Source organism: Rhinolophus hipposideros (assembly GCF_964194185.1).
Source record: "Rhinolophus hipposideros genome assembly, chromosome: 16".
NCBI classification, from domain to species: domain Eukaryota; kingdom Metazoa; phylum Chordata; class Mammalia; order Chiroptera; family Rhinolophidae; genus Rhinolophus; species Rhinolophus hipposideros.
Window position 1 is genome coordinate 46,545,375 of NC_138062.1, and position 18,937 is coordinate 46,564,311.

General features: G+C 36.4%; 1 protein-coding gene across 9 annotated transcripts in view; it reads left to right on the forward strand.

Annotated features, from left to right (window-relative positions):
• The first annotated feature begins 4,301 nt into the window (after positions 1-4,301).
• The window catches only part of LOC308508697 (adhesion G protein-coupled receptor E2-like), a 46,421-nt gene continuing 31,785 nt past the window's right edge, over positions 4,302-18,937 (forward strand). For 3 of the 9 annotated variants that reach the window (XR_013995069.1, XM_081075807.1, XM_081075803.1), the window contains exons 1-4: positions 6,677-6,819; positions 7,801-7,851; positions 13,112-13,234; positions 15,519-15,674. Coding sequence is in view for 6 of the 9 variants with exons in the window: in XM_081075807.1 (XP_080931933.1) it covers positions 6,789-6,819; positions 7,801-7,851; positions 13,112-13,234; positions 15,519-15,674 (361 nt within the window). In the remaining 3 variants the exon portion in view is untranslated. Of the gene's footprint in view, positions 4,425-6,162; positions 6,358-6,676; positions 6,820-7,800; positions 7,852-13,111; positions 13,235-15,518; positions 15,675-18,937 lie in introns of those variants that run through there. The other 6 variants (XR_013995068.1, XM_081075806.1, XR_013995070.1 and 3 more) reach the window with 4 other exon arrangements.

Here is an 18,937-nt window from a genome sequence, read left to right on the forward strand (position 1 = left end):
TTCAATGCATAGTAAATGGTTGCCGATGAATAGTTTTTAGCTTTTTAGTGTTACTGTTATAAAACAGAAATTTTGTCATTATCTTATGAAACAATTGAAAAGGGTGGCTCTGATACACTGTGAGATATTTTTATTAGTCTCCTAACTTTCTTTTGATGTCAACATTTTTTACTGTCCAGCCTTCCACCTGCCCACCTTTATTTCGCCACCAGCATATTCAACCTGAATCCAAGCTCACTGTGTGATTCTAGCATTCACCATGACACACCCACTATGCACTGAGACCCAGGCAGGATGATTCCAAAGAGATTATAGGCCTTGAACTCTATATTTATAACCTCCCTCTCATACAATATTTTCAATAAAAATACAATAAATATCAACTTCTACACTTGTAGGTGAAAATATATTTGGGTTAAAGCATATGAAAAGAGAAGCTCTAAGAAACGAATATGCAACGTAATACATGTAGATAACAGGTCATGACAGCTGGGCCTTGTCTTTGCTACCAGGGTGAAGGTGTTCAGTAAATAATAAAATTACTAGTGTTACAATGTGTTATTTCTATATGAATACTAGCTCACCAGTCCCTCTGCTCTTACTATGGTCTGTCTCCCTATATTTTTTGTCTAGCTAGAAAATTAATTATATAGCATTTAATTTTTGCCCAGGTATCAAATTTGTAGAGCATACGCGCATCTTAAAAATAGCAACTGAGAGGTTCAACATACACAAATCCATCAATGTGATACATCACATAAACAAAGGACAAAATCATATGATTATATCAATTGGCGCAGAAAAAGCATTTGACAAGATACAACATCTATTTATGATTAAAACACTTAATAAAATAGGTATAGAAGAAAAATACCGGAACATAATAAAGGCCAAATATGACAAACCCTCAGGTAATATCATAATTAATGGTGAAAAACTGAAGCCCTTTTCTCTATGTTCAGGAACACGACAGGGTTGTCCTCTATCACCTCTGCTTTTCAACATAGTGTTAGAAGTCCTCACCAGAACTATCAGGCCAGAGAAATAAGTAAAAGGAATCCAAATTGGGAATGAAGAAGTTAAATTGTCACTCTTTGTAGGTAGCATGATGTTATATACAGAAAATCCTAAAGACTCCACCAAAAAGCTATTAGCAACCATCAACAAATACAGTAAAGTTGTTGGCTACAAAATCAATGTACAAAAGTCCATTGTATTCCTATATACTAACAAAGAAATCCCAAAATAAGAAATTTTAAAAAAAAGAAATTCCTTTCGCAATTGCAACAAAAAGAATAAAATACCTAGGAATAAACTTAACCAAGGATGAGAAATCTATATACTGACTATAAGATATTTTTGAAAGAAATTGAAGAAGACACAGACATGGAAAGGCATACGTACTCATGGATTGGAAGAATCAACTTAGTTAAAATGGCCATATTACCCAAAGCAATATTCAGATTTAATGCAATCTCCATCAAAATCCCAATGGCATTTGTTAAAGAAATAGAACCAAAAAAATCATCAGATTTGTATGGAACCACAAAAGACCCCGAATAACCAAAGCAATCCTAAGAAAAAAAGAACAATACTGGAGGTATCACACTGCCTGACTTTAGCTTGTACTACAGGGCTACAATAAACAAAACAGCATGGTATTGGCAGAAAGACAGGCACATAGCCCAATGGAATAGAATTGAGAACCCAGAAATAAAACCACGTAAATATGGACGGCTAATTTTTGACAAAGAGGCAAAAAACATACAGTGGAGGAAAGACAGCCTCTTCAGTAAATGGTGCTGGCAGAATTGGAAAGCCACATGCAAAAGAATGAAACTGGACTGCTATCCGTCACCATGTACCAAAATTAATTCAAAATGGATCAAAGACTTATGCATAAGACTTAAAACAATACACTGCATAGAAGAAAACATTAGTACTAAACATGGATCTTGGGTTCAAAGGGCATTTTATGAATTTGACTCCAAAGGCAATGGAAGTAAAAGCTAAAATAAATGAATGGGACTATATCAAACTTAAAAGCTTCTGCACGGCAAAAGAGACCATCGACAAAATAAAGAAGCAACCAACTGAATGGGAGAAGATTTTGCAAACAGTGCCTCCAATAAGGGGCTAATATCCAAAGTATACAAGGAACTCATACAACTCAACAAGAAAAAAACAACCCAATTGAAAAATGGGCAGAGGACCTGAAGAGACATTTCTCCAAAGAGGACATACAAATGGCAAATAGGCATATGAAAAAATGCTCAACATCACTAATCATCAGAGAAATGCAAATAAAAACCACAATGAGATATCACCTCACCCCAGTCAGAATGGCTATCATCAACAAGACAAATATTAACAAGTGTTGGAGAGGCTGTGGAGAAAATGGAGCCCTCATACACTCTTGGTGGGAATGCAGACTGGGGCAGCCGTTATGGAAGGCAGTGTGGAGGTTCCTCAAAAAATTACGAATAGAATTACCATATGACCCAGCAATCCCTCTCCTGGGTATCTACCCCCAAAATTTGAAAACATTTATACATAAAGACACGTGTGCTCCAATGTTCATTGCAGCTTTATTTACGATGGCCAAGACATGGAAACAACCAAAATGTCCTGTGATAGATGAATGGATAAAGAAGTTGTGGTATATATACACAATGGAATACTATTGCAGCTTTGTTTACGATGGCCAAGACATGGAAACAACCAAAATGTTCTTTGATAGATGAATGGATAAAGAAGTTGTGGTATATATACACAATGGAATACTATTCGGCGGTAAGAAAAGATGATATAGGAACATTTGTGACAACATGGATGGATCTTGAGAGTATAATGCTAAGCGAAATAAGTCAGACAGAAAAAGCAGAGAACCCTATGATTTCACTGATATGTGGTATATAAACCAAAAACAACAAAAGAACAAGACAACAAATGAGAATCAAGAACTCATAGACACAGACAATAGTTTAGTGGTTACCAGAGGATAAGTGGGGTGGGGGAGGGAGATGAGGGTAAGGGGGATCAAATATATGGTGATGGAAGGAGAACTGACTCTTGGTGGTGAACACACAATGGGATTTATAGATGATGTAATACAGAATTGTACACCTGAAATCTATGTAATTTCACTAAGAATTGTCACCCCAATAAATAAATAAAAAAAGAAAAAGAAAATGGCAGTAACTACATATCTATCAATAATTACTTTAAGTGTAAATAGATTAAATAGTTCAATAAAAAGACATAGGGTGGCTGAATGGGTAAGAAACAAGACCCTTAAATATGCTGTCTACAAGAGATCCACTTCAGATTAAAAGGCACACAAAGGAGATGGAAAAAAAATTTCATGCAAATGGAAACAAAAAGTTGGGGTAGCAATACTGATATTAAATAAGATAGACTTTAAAACAAAGGCTATAACTGGAGACAAAGAAGAACCCAGCAATTCCACTTCTGGGTATTTATCCAGAGAAACCAAAAAAACTAATTCAAAAAGACGTATGCATCTATATGTTCATTGCAGCATTATTTACAATGGCCCAGATATGGAAACAACCTCAGCATTCATCTATAGATGAATGGATAAAGAAGTGGTACATATATACAATGATATACAAGTATTACTCAGCCATAAAAAGAATGAAATCTTTCCATTTGCAACAACATGGATGGACCTATAGGATAGTAAGCTAAGTGAAATAAGTCACTGAGAAAGACAAATACTGTATGATTTCACTTATATATGGAATCTAAAAAACAAAATAAACAAACAAACAAAACAGAGACAAACTCATAGATACAGAGAACATTTAATGACTGCCAGATTGGAGGTGGGTTAACAGGATGGTGAAAAAGGGGAAAGGATTAAGATATGTAAGTTTCCCGGTATAAAAACAGTCATGGGGATATAAAGTACAACACATGGGATATACCGAATAATATTTTAATAACTATGTATGGTGTCCAATGTGTACTAGACTTATTAGGGTGAACACTTTATAAGTTATATAAATGTCCAATCATTATGTTGTATACCTGAAACTAATATAATATTGTATGTCAACTGTTACTGTAAAATAAAAAATTATTTTAAAAATAAATAAAAAACTGAAACAGAAAATAAGTGTTGGCAAGATGTGATAAAATTAGAACCCTGGAGTTTTGCTGATGAGAATGGAAAATGACACAGTTGCTGTAGGAAACAGTGCAACAGTTCCTCAAAAACTTAAAATAGAGTTATCATATGACCCAGTAGTTTCACTTCCAGTTACATGCCCCAAAGAATTGAAAGCAGTGAGTAGAACAGATATCTGTACACCAATTTTCATAACAGCGTTATTTACAATAGTCAAAATGTGGAAACAACCCAAATGGCCATCAACAAATGAATGGACAAACAAAATGCCGTGAGTATATACAGTAGAATATTATTCAGCCTTTAAAAGGAATGTAATTCTGACACATGCTACAACATGGATGAAACTTGAAAATATTAATGCTAAATAAAATAAGCCAGATACAAAAGGAGAAATATTATACAATTAACATTTATATGAGGTACTAGAGTACTCAGATTCATAGAGACAGAAGGTGGTTTCCAGGGACTGGGGGGAAAGGGACTGGAGAATTAGTGTTTAATGAGTACAAAGTTTTAGTTTGGGATGACAAAAAAGTTCTGGAGATGGATAGAGGTGATGATTGCACAACAGTGAGAAAGTACTTAATGCCAAAGAACTGTATACTTCAAAATTGTTTTATTTTTATTTAATTTTGAGGTATGTTTTGTTAAATTTATTAGGGTGACATTCGTTAGTAAATTATATGGGTTTCAAGTGTACATTTCTATAACACATCATCTTTATATTGCATTGTGTGTTGACCCAGGGTCAGTTCTCCTTCCGTTACCATGTATTTGACCCCCTTTTCCCTCTTCTGCAATCCCCGCTCCTTCCTTACTCTCTGGTAACCACTAAATTGTTGTCTGTATCTATGATTTTTTTTGTTTGCTTGTCTTGTTCATTTGTTGCTCTCAGTTTTATATCTCACATATGAGTGAAGTCATATGGTTCTTGACTGTTTTCTGTCTGACTTATTTCACTTAGCATGATAATCTCAGGATCCATCCATACTGTCAAAATAGCAGTATTTCTTCTTTTCTTATGGCTGAGTAATTTTCCATTGCATATATATACCACATTTTCTTTACCCAATCATCTATTAAAGGACACTTCTGTTGTTTCCATGTCTTGGCCACCAATGAATAATACTGCAATGAACATAGAGGTACATATATCTTTACAGATAAATGTTTTCAAATTTGGGGGTAAATTTTATTTCTTTTTCTTGCCTAATTTCTGTTGCTAGGACCTCCAAGACTGTGTTAAATAAAAGTGGTAAGAGGAGGCACCCTTGTCTTATTCCTAATCTTAGAGAAAAAGCTCTCAACCTTTTATCATTGAGTATGATGTTGGCTGTGGGCTTGTCATATACAGATTTTATTGTGTTGAGATGTTTTCCTTTTATGTTGAACTTTTAAGAATTTATTTTTTAAGAGTTTATTTATTTTAAGAGTTTATTCTTACCATGAATATATGTAAAATATCTGCAGATTTTTTCTGCATCTATTGAAATGATTGCATGATTTTTTCTTTCATTTTATTAATGAGATGTATCCTATTGATTGATTTGCATATGCTGAACCATCCTTGCATCCCAAGGATAAATCCCATTTGGTCCTGGTGAATGATCTCTTTAATGTATTGCTGAATTTGGTTTGCTAGTATTTTATTGAGAATTTTTCTATCTATATTCATCAGGAATATTAGCCTGTAATTATGAGAAACAATTTTAACAGTCATATGTGTAGTTGTATAATTTGTCAATTTAAAATAAAAATCAGATATAAAACTTTTAAGTCCAAGATCTCCGGCCCCCTCACAGGGTTATTCATTATGAATTGGTATCAACTGGACAAACAATTAACCAAGTTTACTATTTGGAAATGCTAAAAAGGCTGCATGAAAAAATTAGACTCCCTGAACTTTTTGCCAACAATTTATGGCTCTTGCATCACGACAATGCACCAGCTCACACCCTCCCTACTGACCTTATCTGGCCCCCAATGACTTCTTTCTTTACCCAAAGATAAAGAAAATATTGAAAGGAAGACATTTTGATGACATTCAGGACATCAAGGGTAATATGACGACAGCTCTGATAGCCATTCCAGAAAGAGTTCCAAAATTGCTTTGAAGGAAGGATGGACTAGGTGCTGGCATTGGTGCATAGGTTTCCAAGGGGAGTGCTTTGAAGGTGACCATAGTGATATTCAGCAACGAGGTACGTAGAACTTTTCCTAGGATGAGTTTGTGAACTTAATTGTCCAACCTCATAAGGTAATATAATGTTGGTGGAATAATAGAGATAACTAAATATTCATGATTAATTGCTTTTCACAAATGAAAGTATGAAGTATATTAATTTTTAGGTATGTCTAGTAGAACATGTAATGTGTCAGCTGCTTTACCTGTTTTATCTCATTGAATTCTCCCAACACTCTGGTGAGAATAACTATTTAGCAAAAGATGAAAAGCAGAACAGAGAGATCTGATAAGATTAAATTGGGTGAGGGAAGAGGAAGGAAACATCTGGCCAGCTCTTTTCCAAGTCAGTTCTTCTAAAGCACTAGTTACTTGCTTCAACAGGAAATATTATTGGTTCACAGATCAAGATAAAATTCCACTAGGGCTCAGTCTTCATGTTTCTGCACAATGGAGAGCAGATATTTTGCATTTTATCCAGGTAAGTATAATTGAGAGGATCTTAATTAAAACCATTTTAGTATTCTTTGGAGAAATGTCTGTGTCCTCTGCTTGATTCCTAACTTGCTCTTGTACTACTTCTCAGAAGGACAATAACAAAAAAGGGCTTTTGTTTAGTTCTACTAACCTTTCGAAGAAGGAAGTGTTTTGAACTTGAAGCCAGGGGAAAATGGGGGCTTATCTTGGGATTTCTCAATATATTATCTATACATTTTTGTTATTATTACCTATACTTTTTTTATTCTTTGAATATATCCTGAGAAATAATATAATGCCTGTAATTTGTCTCCAAATAATTCAGTGGGGACAGGGGAATGAGTAGAGGTGTAGATGAAATAAAAGTGGCCATACATTTATGATTATTGTAGCAGGGTAATTAATGCACAAAGGTTCAGTTGATTGTTTTTCTACTTTTTAGTACGTTTTTAATTTCCTAGTAAACAGTAAAAATGTTGAAAAATAAAGATCAGATTGCACAAAATGACAGAACTGATGAGTGGCAGAACTCAAATTCAAAATTAATTGTGCACAACCCTAAGACCAGTGGTGTCATCTCAGGCCAGCCTGGAAGTGAAAATTGATTTAAGCCACTTAAAAGAAGAATGATCCTGAACTATAAAGAATTAATATTAGTATCTGAATAAAGATGGCCAGGTCCATAGAGTTTTGTCATAAGATGTATGTTGTAAAATGGATGAGAATAGATGATCTAATATGTGTGCCTGTTATTTTTTGTCTGTGTAGATTTTGATCCCCATACTAAAAGCCTACTGTTATCAATAGTTTGGGAGGCTTCTGGAAGGTAAAAGGTCCTGTAGGATAGTCTAGGAGCCTGCTTAAAGAAAAATACTGGAATGCTGCTAGGAGCCATAGGCCACTTAACCAGGTGGTAAAAGCTATTTTTGTAAGTGCTTTAGATCTCATTGCTCAGCCATATTCACTTCCTCTCTCTCTGTTTTAGGGCTCTGGGTCCTGCTAATATCTTTGGGAGCTATTGCCCAGAAGCCTGGAGGTATGTTCAAAAAAACCCCACCCATCACCTGAAGCCGAGGAAAGGATTTTTTACTTTAATTAAAGTTTATTGGGGTGACAATTGATAGTAAAGTTACATCGATTTCAGGTGTAACTTTAATACATCACCTATATATCACATTGTGTGTTCACCACTCAGAGTCAGTTCTCCTTCCATCACCATATATGAGACCCCGTTTACCCACTTCTAGAGCCCCTATCCCCCCTTACCCTCTAGTAACATCTAAACTATTGTCTACTTCTATGAGTTTTTGTTCCTTCATTTGTTTGTCTTGTTCTTTTGTTGTTTTCAGTTTTATGTACCACATATCAGTGAAATCATATGGTTCTCTACTTTTTCTGTCAGACTTACTTCGCTTAGCATTATAATCTCGAGATCCATCCATGTTGTCACAAATGGTCCTATTTCATCTTTTCTAACCACCAAATAGTATTCCATTGTGTATATATACCACAACTTCTTTATCTAGGACATTTTGGTTGTTTCCATAGCTTGGCTTTATTTACATTGCAGTAAATAAAGCTGCAATGAACGTTGGAGCACACATGGCTTTATGGATAAATGTTTTCAGATTTTTTTGAGTAGATACCCAGGAAAGGGATTGCTGGGTCATATGGTAATTCTATTTGTAATTTTTTGAGGAACCTCCACACTGCCTTCCATAACGGCTGCACCAGTCTGCATTCCCACCAACAGTGTATGAGGGTTCCTTTTTCTCTACAGCCTCTCCAACACTTGTTACTATTTGTCTTGTTGATGATAGCCATTCTGACTGGGATGAGGTGATATCCCATTGTGGTTTTTATTTGCATTTCTCTGATAATTAGTGATGTTGAGCATTTTTTCATATGTCTATTTACCATTTGTATATCCTTTTTAGAGAAATGTCTCTTCAGGTCCTCTGCCCATTTTTCAATTGGGTTGTTTGTTTTTTTGTTGTTATCTTGTATGAATTCCTTGTATATTTTGGCTATTAGCCTCTTATCGGAGGCACTGTTTGCAAAACTCTTCTCCCATTCAGGTGGTTGCCTCATTTTGTCGATGGTTTCTTTTGCTGTGCAGAAACTTTTAAGTTTCATATAGTCCTATTCATTCATTTTAGCTTTTACTTCCCTTGCCTTTGGCGTCAAATTCATAAAATGCTCTTTGAACCCAAGGTCCATAAGTTTAGTACCTATGTTTTCTTCTATGCAGTTTATTTTTTCAGGTCTTATGCTTAAGTCTTTGATCCATTTTGAATTAATTTTGGTACATGGTGACAGACAGCAGTCCAGTTTCATTCTTCTGCACTTGGCTATCCAATTCTCCCAGCACCATTTATTGAAGAGGCTGTCTTCCATTGTATGTTTTTAGTTTCTTTGTCAAAAATTATCTGTCCATATTTATGTGGTTTTATTTCTGGGTTCTCAATTCTATTCCATTGGTCTATGTGTCTGTTTTTCTGCCAATACCATGCTGTTTTTATTATTGTAGCCCTGTAGTACAAGCCAAAGTCAGGGAGTGCGATACCTCCAGCATTGTTCTTTTTTCTTAAGATTGCTTTGACTATTCAGGGTCTTTTGTGGTTCCAAACAAATCTGATGATTTTTTGTTCTATTTCTTTAAAAAATGCCATTGGGATTTTGATGGGAATTGCATTAAATCTGTATATTGCTTTGGGTAATATGGCCATTTTAACTATGTTGATTCTTCCAATCCATGAGCATGGAATGTGTTTCCATTTCTTTGTGTCTTCTTCAATTTCTTTTAAAAATGTCTTATAGTTTTCAGCATATAGGTCTTTCACATCCTTGGTTAAGTTTACTCTTAGGTAATTTATTCTTTTTGTTGCAATTGCAAACAGAATTGTTCTTCTTATTTCTTTTCCTGAGATTTCATTGTATATAGGAATGCAATGGACTTTTGTTCTCGCCTCTAATTTCTTCTTTGACCCAGTCTTTTTTCAAAAGTATGTTGTTTAATCTCCACATATTTGTGTTTTTTTCTGCTTTATATTTTGCAATTGACATCCAATTTCAAAGCCTTGTGATCAGATAATATGTTTGGTATGATTTCAATCTTCTTAAATTCGCTGAGGCTAGTTTTATGTCCTAATATGTGGTCTATCCTTGAGAATATTCTATGTGCACTAGAAAAGAATGTATATTCTGGTTTTCTAGGATGAAGTGTTGTATAAAAGTCAACTATGTCCATTTTATCTAATGTGTCATTCAGGGCTAATATTTCTTTATTTATTTTCTGTTTGGGTGATCTATCCATAGCTGTCAATGATGTATTTAGGTCCCCTATTATAATTGTGTTTTGGTCAATTTCTCCCTTTAGTTCTGTTAGTTGCTTGGTATATTTCGGAGCTCCCTGACTGGGGGCACAAATATTGATGACTGTTATGTCTTCCTGGTGTATAGTCCCCTTTATCATTATGAAATGTCCATTTTTTTCTCTTGTTACCTGATATTCTCTGGATGCCATTTTCTTGGAGTGTTGGTTTCCACCATTTCACTTTGAGTCTATGTTTGTTCTTATAGCTGAGATGTGTCTCTCAGAGGCAGGGTATGGTTGGGTTAATTTTTTTGATCCAATTTGCTACTCTGTGCCTTTTCATTGGTGAGTTCAGTCCATTTACATTTAGGGTGATTATTGATATGTGAGGAATTCCTACCATTCTATCTTTAGTTTTCCTGTAAGACTGTGTCTCCATTGTTTCTTTGCCTTTTTGTTGTTGCCTATTTTTTCTGTATGGTGGTATTCTATGATTTTCCCCTCTTTTTCTTCTTTTATTACATTATATATTTCAGTTCTGGGTTTTTTTTGAGTGGTGATCATTCAGTTTATGTAAAAGAAAGTTTGATATTTAGAGTATTCCATTTTCTTCAGCATGCTTACTTTCTCCATTCACATATTCCGGTTGAGGCCTGTACTCTCCCCTGTTTTATGCTTCGGTTGTCACACATTATCCCTATTTATGAGGGTTGAATAGCCTCCCTCAGTATTTCTTGTAATGCAGGTCATGTGTTAGAAAATTTCCTCAGCTTCTGTATGTCTGGAAAGGTCTTTATTCCTCCTTCATATCTAAAGGATATCTTTGTTCGACATATTCTTATTGGCTCATAATTTCTCTCTTTCAATAGTTTCAATATTTGATTCCACTCGCTCCTGGCTTGTAGAGTTTCTGCTGAAAAATCTGATGATAATTTAATGAGATTTCCTTTGTAGGTTACCGTCTTTTTTTCCCTGGCTGCCTTGAGGATTCTTCCTTTTTCATTAGTTTTTGACAGCTTCAATACAATATGCCTTGGAGAAGGCCTGTTGGGGTTGAGGTAATTAAGTATTCTATTTGTTTCTTGGATTCGAGGATCCAGTTTTTCCAGAAGTTTGGGAAGTTCTCGTCGACTATTTGTTTGAATATGTTGTCTATTCCCTTCTCTCTTTCTTCTCCTTCTGGTATGTCCATTATTCTTATATTGCTCTTTCTGATACAGTCAGAAAGTTCTTGTAGAGTTCTTTCATTTCTGTTAAGTCTCATTTTTCTCTCTTCTTCCATCTGTGTCATTTCCATGTTTCTATCTTCAATATCACTGATTCTTTTCTCCATCTGATCAACTCTACTTCCTAAGCTGGCTATTTCATTCTTCATTTCTTTTATTGAGTTCTTAACCTCTAGAAATTCTATTTGGTTCTTTTTAAAATTTTCAATCTCTTTGTTAAAATGTTCATTTTGTTCTTTGATTGTGTTTCTCAGTTCATTAAACTGCCTGTCTGTGTTTTCTTGCATCTTGTTGAGTTTTTTCAGAACTGCAATCTTGAATTCTCTGTCATTTAAGTCACATATTTCCATGTCTCTAAGTTCATTTTCTGGAGACTTTTCATTTTCTTCCTGAGCTGTCTTGTTACCTTGGTTATTCATGGCAATTAATGATTTATTATTTCTCTTCCTAGACATCTACAGGAGTGGGTTCTGCAACAGGTTGATAGAAAGAGGTCTTTCTTTTGTTTTCTAGTAGGTGTTGGTAGAATGTTTTATTTTCTCTCCGACTGCAGCCTTTTATTCTCTCTCACACTGTAGTGTTATATTTTCTCTGCACTATTCCAGCTTCTCACACTATGGGGGGATTCCTTGGAAGGAATCCAGGGCTTCCCTGGAAGGGCTTCTCCTCTGTGAACAGTTCACCTGGGCCATAGGGTGCAGTCTCCATGGGGGGATTTGGAGACCTTCTGAAGTTCCAAACCTCTTTCTGCACCAGATTCAGAGCTCGTGTGTTTCAGCATCTCTATTTACTTCTGCATGGATCCGCCCAGATAGGTGGGGACAGGGGCGGGGTGGGTTGTGAGAGGTGGCCCAGAGCAATGGCGTCAACCTCTACCACAGCTGGTCCTGCTTCCACAGCTCCCTCCCCTTTGCTGGAACTAGTTGGTCTGTGAGTCCATGTCTACAGACCACTCTTCTCAAAACTGCAAATATTCAGTTCTTTTGATCTGACACTGCTACTGTTCTACTTCTAGCACTGGGCAGGTGGGGGCGGTTTGAGCTCTGGGAGGGTAGGGAGGGGGCGGCTAGTCTCAGTGCCTAAGGCTTCTGTTCTGTGATCAGCCATGAGGGCTTAAACTGTTTTCAGCCTTCTTCCCTCAGTCTTTGTTCCGAGGTCCCTGTTGTAAGCGTTGGGTTCAACCTTATTATATACTGTCCCCTCAGCCCTGTGGGCCATAAGTGGAGACCTAGCAGTCTGAGTTCTTTCCTCTCCCACAGCTGCGGTAATTATGGAATACAACAAGTTCGGAGCACCGAGTTTGGTCTGCGTCCTGTGCCTGTGCAGCTCTGTCTCGCACTTCTCCCTTCCCTCCTCCCCTGCTCGCACAATTCGCCCACCTTTAGGTGATTTCAGTAGTGTTCCTCTTAGTGTTGCCTGTCTGCTGTGTAGGTAGTCCTTTGTGGAGTTATAGTTGTTCAATTTGTTGTAAATTCCAGGGGAGATTTTAAGAGGCTCACCTCACACTGCCATTTTTATGACATTATCGACAGAGAAAAGGATCTTCACACTAACAAGGACTTGTTCTTGGGGATGGGTTTCTTAGGCTTTGAGAAATTTACCCTGCTTCTTTCCCAAAAGTAGAGTCTATTAACAAGGGAACTCCCTTGTATGGAGACAAGCATCCCTTCCCTCTCCTCCCCCTATGCCCTTGTTCCCAACTGGCAGCTGGCGTCTTATGAGGGAGTTCAAACCCAGATGTCCATTTCCCACAGCTCCCTGTGCTCGGTGCCCACGGAATGCCCTTTGTACCAATGCCACTTTCTGCCGCTGTGATCCTGGATTCACTTCTCTGTCTGGACAGACCATCTTTAGCAACCCCTTGGAGGTCTGTATAGGTAAGAGGCTGAGGGATGGCAGAGGGGTCATTGGAAATTTGGGGGCATCTAGAGTTCTCAGCCCTTGAAGCAACATTAAAGTTTCTTGCCAAGGGTAGGAGAGAGGAGTCAAGAAATAGGGCAATCAGTTCTCACGGCCAAGGAGCATAGTATTAAGAGCTTAGGATTTGGAGTCAACTATCTGAATTCCAGCTATATTACTGACCAGCTGTGTGAGTCCAAGAAAATTGCTTCACTTTCCTGTATATCAATTTCCTTATCTGTAAATCAGAGATGATAATAATAATATCAACTCATCAAGTTCTTGTGTGCTTTAAATTACTACATACATACATATACCAAGGTCTGGCAATTAAGTCAGTGAACTTCTTGCAACAATGTTGCTAACCTCTTTTGATATTTCAGGGATTACTCATTATGAATTTGTACCAACCGAACAAACAGTTAACCAAGTTTACTATTTGGAAGTGCTGAAAAGGCTGCCTGAAAAAGTTAGACGAGCTGAATTTTTCACCAACAATTCATGACTCTTGCATCACGACAATGCACCAGCTCACACGGCACTGTCTGTGAGGGAATTTTTAGCCAGGAAACAAATAACTGTATTAGAACACCCTCCCTGCTCACCTGATCTGGACCCCAATGACTTCTTTCTTTACCCAAAGATAAAGAAAATATGGAAAGGAAGACATTTTGGTAACATTCAGGACATCAAAGGTAATATGATGACAGCTCTAATGGCCATTCCAGAAAGAGTTCCAAAATTGCTTTGAAGGGTGGACTACGCACTAGCATGGGTGCATAGCTTCCCAAAGGAAGTACTTTGGAGATGACCATAGTGATATCAGCAATGAGATATGTAGTACTTTTTCTAGGATGAGTCCGTGAACTTAATTGTCAGATCTTCATATACATATGTACATATATGTATATATGGATATATATGTGTGTGTATATATGTATGGAATCCATAGAGACAGAAATCAAATAGTAGGGGAGAGGGGAATGCAGAATGACTACTTAACAGCATTTTCTTCTGGAGTGATAAAAATGTTTTGGAACTAAATAGAAGTTGTGGTTACACAACATTGTGAATGTGCTAAAAATGACTGAATTGTTCAGTTTAAAGTTGATTTTGTTATGTGAACTTCATTTCAATAAAAAATATAAAGATAAATTAATACATGTAAAACAGTTAGGACACTGCCTTGCACTTGATAAAAAGTGAATACATTTTGTTGTTATTGATAATTGGTCAAAAACAGAGGCAGCATGGCAAAGAAGGAGGATATGGAGAGAACTGTGCAGTGATCAGAGATTTGGAATATTCTACCAACTGTAGCACCAGTTTGTAAGGAAATCCCTTTAAGTCAGAATTTTGATTCCTCCATCAGAAAATAACCATATATAATCTTGTGCCAGGATGGCCATTTGCCATTTGTAAAACACAATGTCTGAAATTAACATTAATTTAAACCACATAATAACCAAATGAGTGGATACTATTATTATCCCCAATTTATAGATAAGGAAACTGAGACTTTGGGAGGTAGCATGTTCAGGCTCACACAGCTAGCCACATAGCTGGAATTCAAATAGGATTGATTTGAAGTTCAGGAAGCTCTCAAACACTGTCCCCTAAGAGTCTCAGAGCATCCCTTTCAGAAAGTCAATGTCGGTGCCATGTCATAAATGAGGAAACTTGGGGTCTGAGAGGGGGGGACTTGTCCAAAGTCACACAGTTAGGAAGTGGAAGAACCTGGACCCACAATTTCAAACTACAGCATTCTAATTCATGTCCACTGAGTTGGATGAAATATGAAATATCCTTACCATGGAGTATCCCAGAGGCATAAAAATTATTTATTATTTTTATATGAAAAAGTAGTCACAAAATATTTTAAAGTCCCAGAAGCATTTTCATAAACCAAAGCTGTGGTCTTCTTCCCACTGTAGGTAGGGAATAGATGAAAAAGTAATGATGCTCTCTTCATAATTGGTGAAGGTACATATGGATTTATTTTTATTTTATTTTATTTTTTTATTTATTTATGGATAGGTACATATGGATTTATTTTACTATTCTCCCCCTTTTAAAAATTGCTTCACTCTCAGTGGTTGCATATTTATGTGTTCCTTGCATTTTCTGCTTTTCCATTTTCCTTCTGTTATCACAGTATTTTGTTTAGAAAGAAAATGCAAAGAATAAAATCATTTCAATCTCGTTGTTACCAATCCTAACCAGAATTCTGGCCATTTCTAGCAGTTCCCAATTGTATTCCAGATATCAACGAGTGTGGCCCACCTTTTTACGTGTCTTGCGGAAGCTTTGCGGATTGTCACAATGTGGAGGGAAGTCATTACTGTGAGTGCACCTCTGGGTACGAGCTCCTTTCAGGAGGCACCAAATTCAAAAGTGACAAGGAGAATACCTGTCAAGGTAAGTAGTGTCCCATGTCGCATATCCCCTTCATCTGTCTCTCCATGACACTCCTTATGCTCAACTTCATCCTGTAAACTTTGAGGACTGCCTTGGAACTTTTGTTACTAGGTCTGAAAGCCCAGGAGAGAGCACTCTAAGGTCTATTAGGTGTCCATTCTTCCCATTTCCTGTACCTGTTCAGACTTACAACTCCATGTTTGAATACATTTAGAAGGTTCTTTACTGAAACATGGTATGCAATGGTTAAAGATTGAAAACAAATAACATTCATTAATGAGGAATAGTTTAACATATTATGGTACAGCCATACAATAATAAGCTTTAAAGCTTTTTCATGACTTATTTTTTTCCTTTTGGTGGACAGTTCTGTAAGTTTTAACACATGTCCAGACTTAGGTTACCACCACCATAATCAGGGTCCAGAACAATTAGTTCCATTATCCCAAAATGCTCCCTCATCCTGTCCCTTTATAGTCACACTTACTTCTACCCCCGGCAACCCTTAACCTGTTTTCTTTTGCCTATAGTATTGTCTTTTGAGAAGATCATATAAAAAATAAAATAATACAATGTGTTGGAGTCACATGTCTCTCACTAAGTGTAATGGTTTTCAGGTTCACCCATGTTGTTCTATGTATCAATAGCTCTTTCCTTTTTATTTCTATGTAATATTTCATTGTATGTAATATTCACATTTTGTTTAACCATTCACCTTTTGAAGGACATTTGGGTTGCTTCTCATTTTGGGTGATTATGAATAGAGCTAAAAGAGAAAGCTCTTGATAAACTAAATTAGAATGCTTTCCAAGTTCTGTTTCAATAGAAAAACATGCTGCAGGATGGTTCCTATAGTATGCCAATAGCTTTTCTTCTCCCTTATCTTCCCTGTTATTTATCTCAAGCATTTCTTCAGCAATATATTTAAATCTTAAAACTTTTCAAATCCCTTTTAGTGGTATTTTCTAAATTTTTATTAAATTTATAGGGATGACATTGATTAATAAAATCATTTGTGTGTTCACCATCCAGAGTCAGTTCTTCTTCCTTCACCATATATTTGATCCCCTTTTCCCGCTTCTACTAACCCCCTTCCACCTTGCCATTTGGTAACCACTAAACTTTTGTCTGTGTCTATGATTTCTTTGTTTGTTTGTCTTGTTCATTTGTTGCGTTCAGTTTTATATCTCACGTATAAGTGAAGTCATATGGTTTTCAACTTTTCCTGTCTGACTTATTTTGCTTAGCGCGATAATCTCAAGATTTATCCATGTTGTTGCAAATGGCAGTGTTACATCTTTTCTTATGGCTGCGTAGTATTCCATTATGCATATATACCACATCTTTTATAATCCAATCATCTATTGAAGGACACTGTGGTTATTTCATGTATTGGCCACTGTAAATAATGCTGTAATGAACATCAGGGTACATATGAGTTCTGACAATTAAGTTAGCAAACTCATTGCAATGATGTTGTTAACTTTCTTGATATCACAGGGATTGTTCATTATGAATTTATACCAATTGGAAAAACAGTTAACTAAGTTTACTATTTGGAAGTGCTGAAAAGGCTGGGTGAAAAACTTAGACGACCTGAACTTTTCACCAGCTCATGGCTCGAGCATCATGACAATGCACCAGCTCACAGGGCACTGTCTGTGAGGGAGGTTTTAGCCGGTAAACAAATTACTGTATTGGAGCACCCTCCCTACTCACCTGATCTGGCCCCCAATGACGTCTTTCTTTACCCAAAGATAAAGAAAATATTGAAAGGAAGACATTTTGACATTCAGGACATCAAGGGTAATACGATGACAGCTCTGATGGACATTCCAGAAAAAGAGTTCCAAAATTGCTTTGAAGGGTGGACTAGGGGCTGATGTCAGTGCATAGCTTCCCAAGGGGAGGACTTCGAAGGTGACTGTAGTGCTATTCAGCACTGAGGTATGTAGCACTTGTTCTAGGATGAGTTCGTGAACTTAATTGTCAGGACTCGTAGATCTTTACAGATAAATGCTTTCAGATTTTTGGAGTAGCTACCCCAGAGGATTTTGGGGTTATATGGTAATTCTCTTCTTAAATTTTGAAGAAACTCCATACTATTTTTCATAGCAGCTGTAACAACTTATATCCCCACCTTCAGTGCATAAGGGTTCCTTTTTCTCCATAGCCTCCCCAACATTTGTTATTATTTCTCTCGTTGATAATAGCCATTCTAACAGGTGTGAGGTGGTAGCTCACTGTGGTTTTGATTTTGTGAAACTTTTTAGTTTGATACAGTTTCATGTATTTACTTTTGCTTTTTCTTCCCTTGCCTTTGAGGTCAAATTTTAAAAATCCCTCTGAAACCAAGGCTCATAAAATTAGTACCTATGCTTTCTTCTATGCAATTATTGTTCCAGGTCTTTTGTTTAGGTCTTTGGTGCATTTTGAGTTAGCTTTGGTATATGGTGACTGACAGATAGCAGTCTAGTTTCATTCTTTTGCACGTGGCTTTCCAATTTTCCAGTACCATAAATTTATTGAAGAGGCTCTCTTTTCTCCATTGTATTTTTTGGCTATTTCGTTGAAAGCTATCTGCCCATACAAGTATATATGTGTGTTTGTTTCTGGATTCTCAATTCTTTTCCATTGGTCTGTGTGCCCTTTTTTCTGCCAATACCATGTTGTTTTGATTATTTTCGCTTTGTAGTATAAACTGAAGTCAGGGAGTGTGATACCTCCAGCTTGTTCTTTTCTCTTAGGATTATTTGGCTATTTGGGGTCTTTTGCTGTTCCATATAAATCTGATGATCTTTTTGTTCTATTTCTTTAAACAATACCTTTGGGATTCTGATGGGTATTGCATTTAATCTATATATTGCTTTAGGTAATATGGTCATTTTAAGAAAGTACCTCAATATAATAAAGGCCATATACAAGTATGACAAACTCTCAGCTGATATCATATTCACTTGTGAAAAACTGAAAGCTTTTCCTCTAAGATTAAGAACTAGACAACAATGTCTTCTCTCACCACTATTATTCAACATAGCACTTGAAAGTCTTAGAGCAATCATGCAAGAGAAAGAAATAAAAGTCATCCAAATTGGAAATGAAAAAGTAAAATCATCACTTTTTGCAGATGACATGATTCTTTATAAAAAAACACTAAAGACTCCATCAAAATATTAGAAACAATAAACAAATACAGTAAAGTTGCAGGATACAAAATCAATGTACACATATCCATTGTGTTCCTACATATTAACAATGAAACT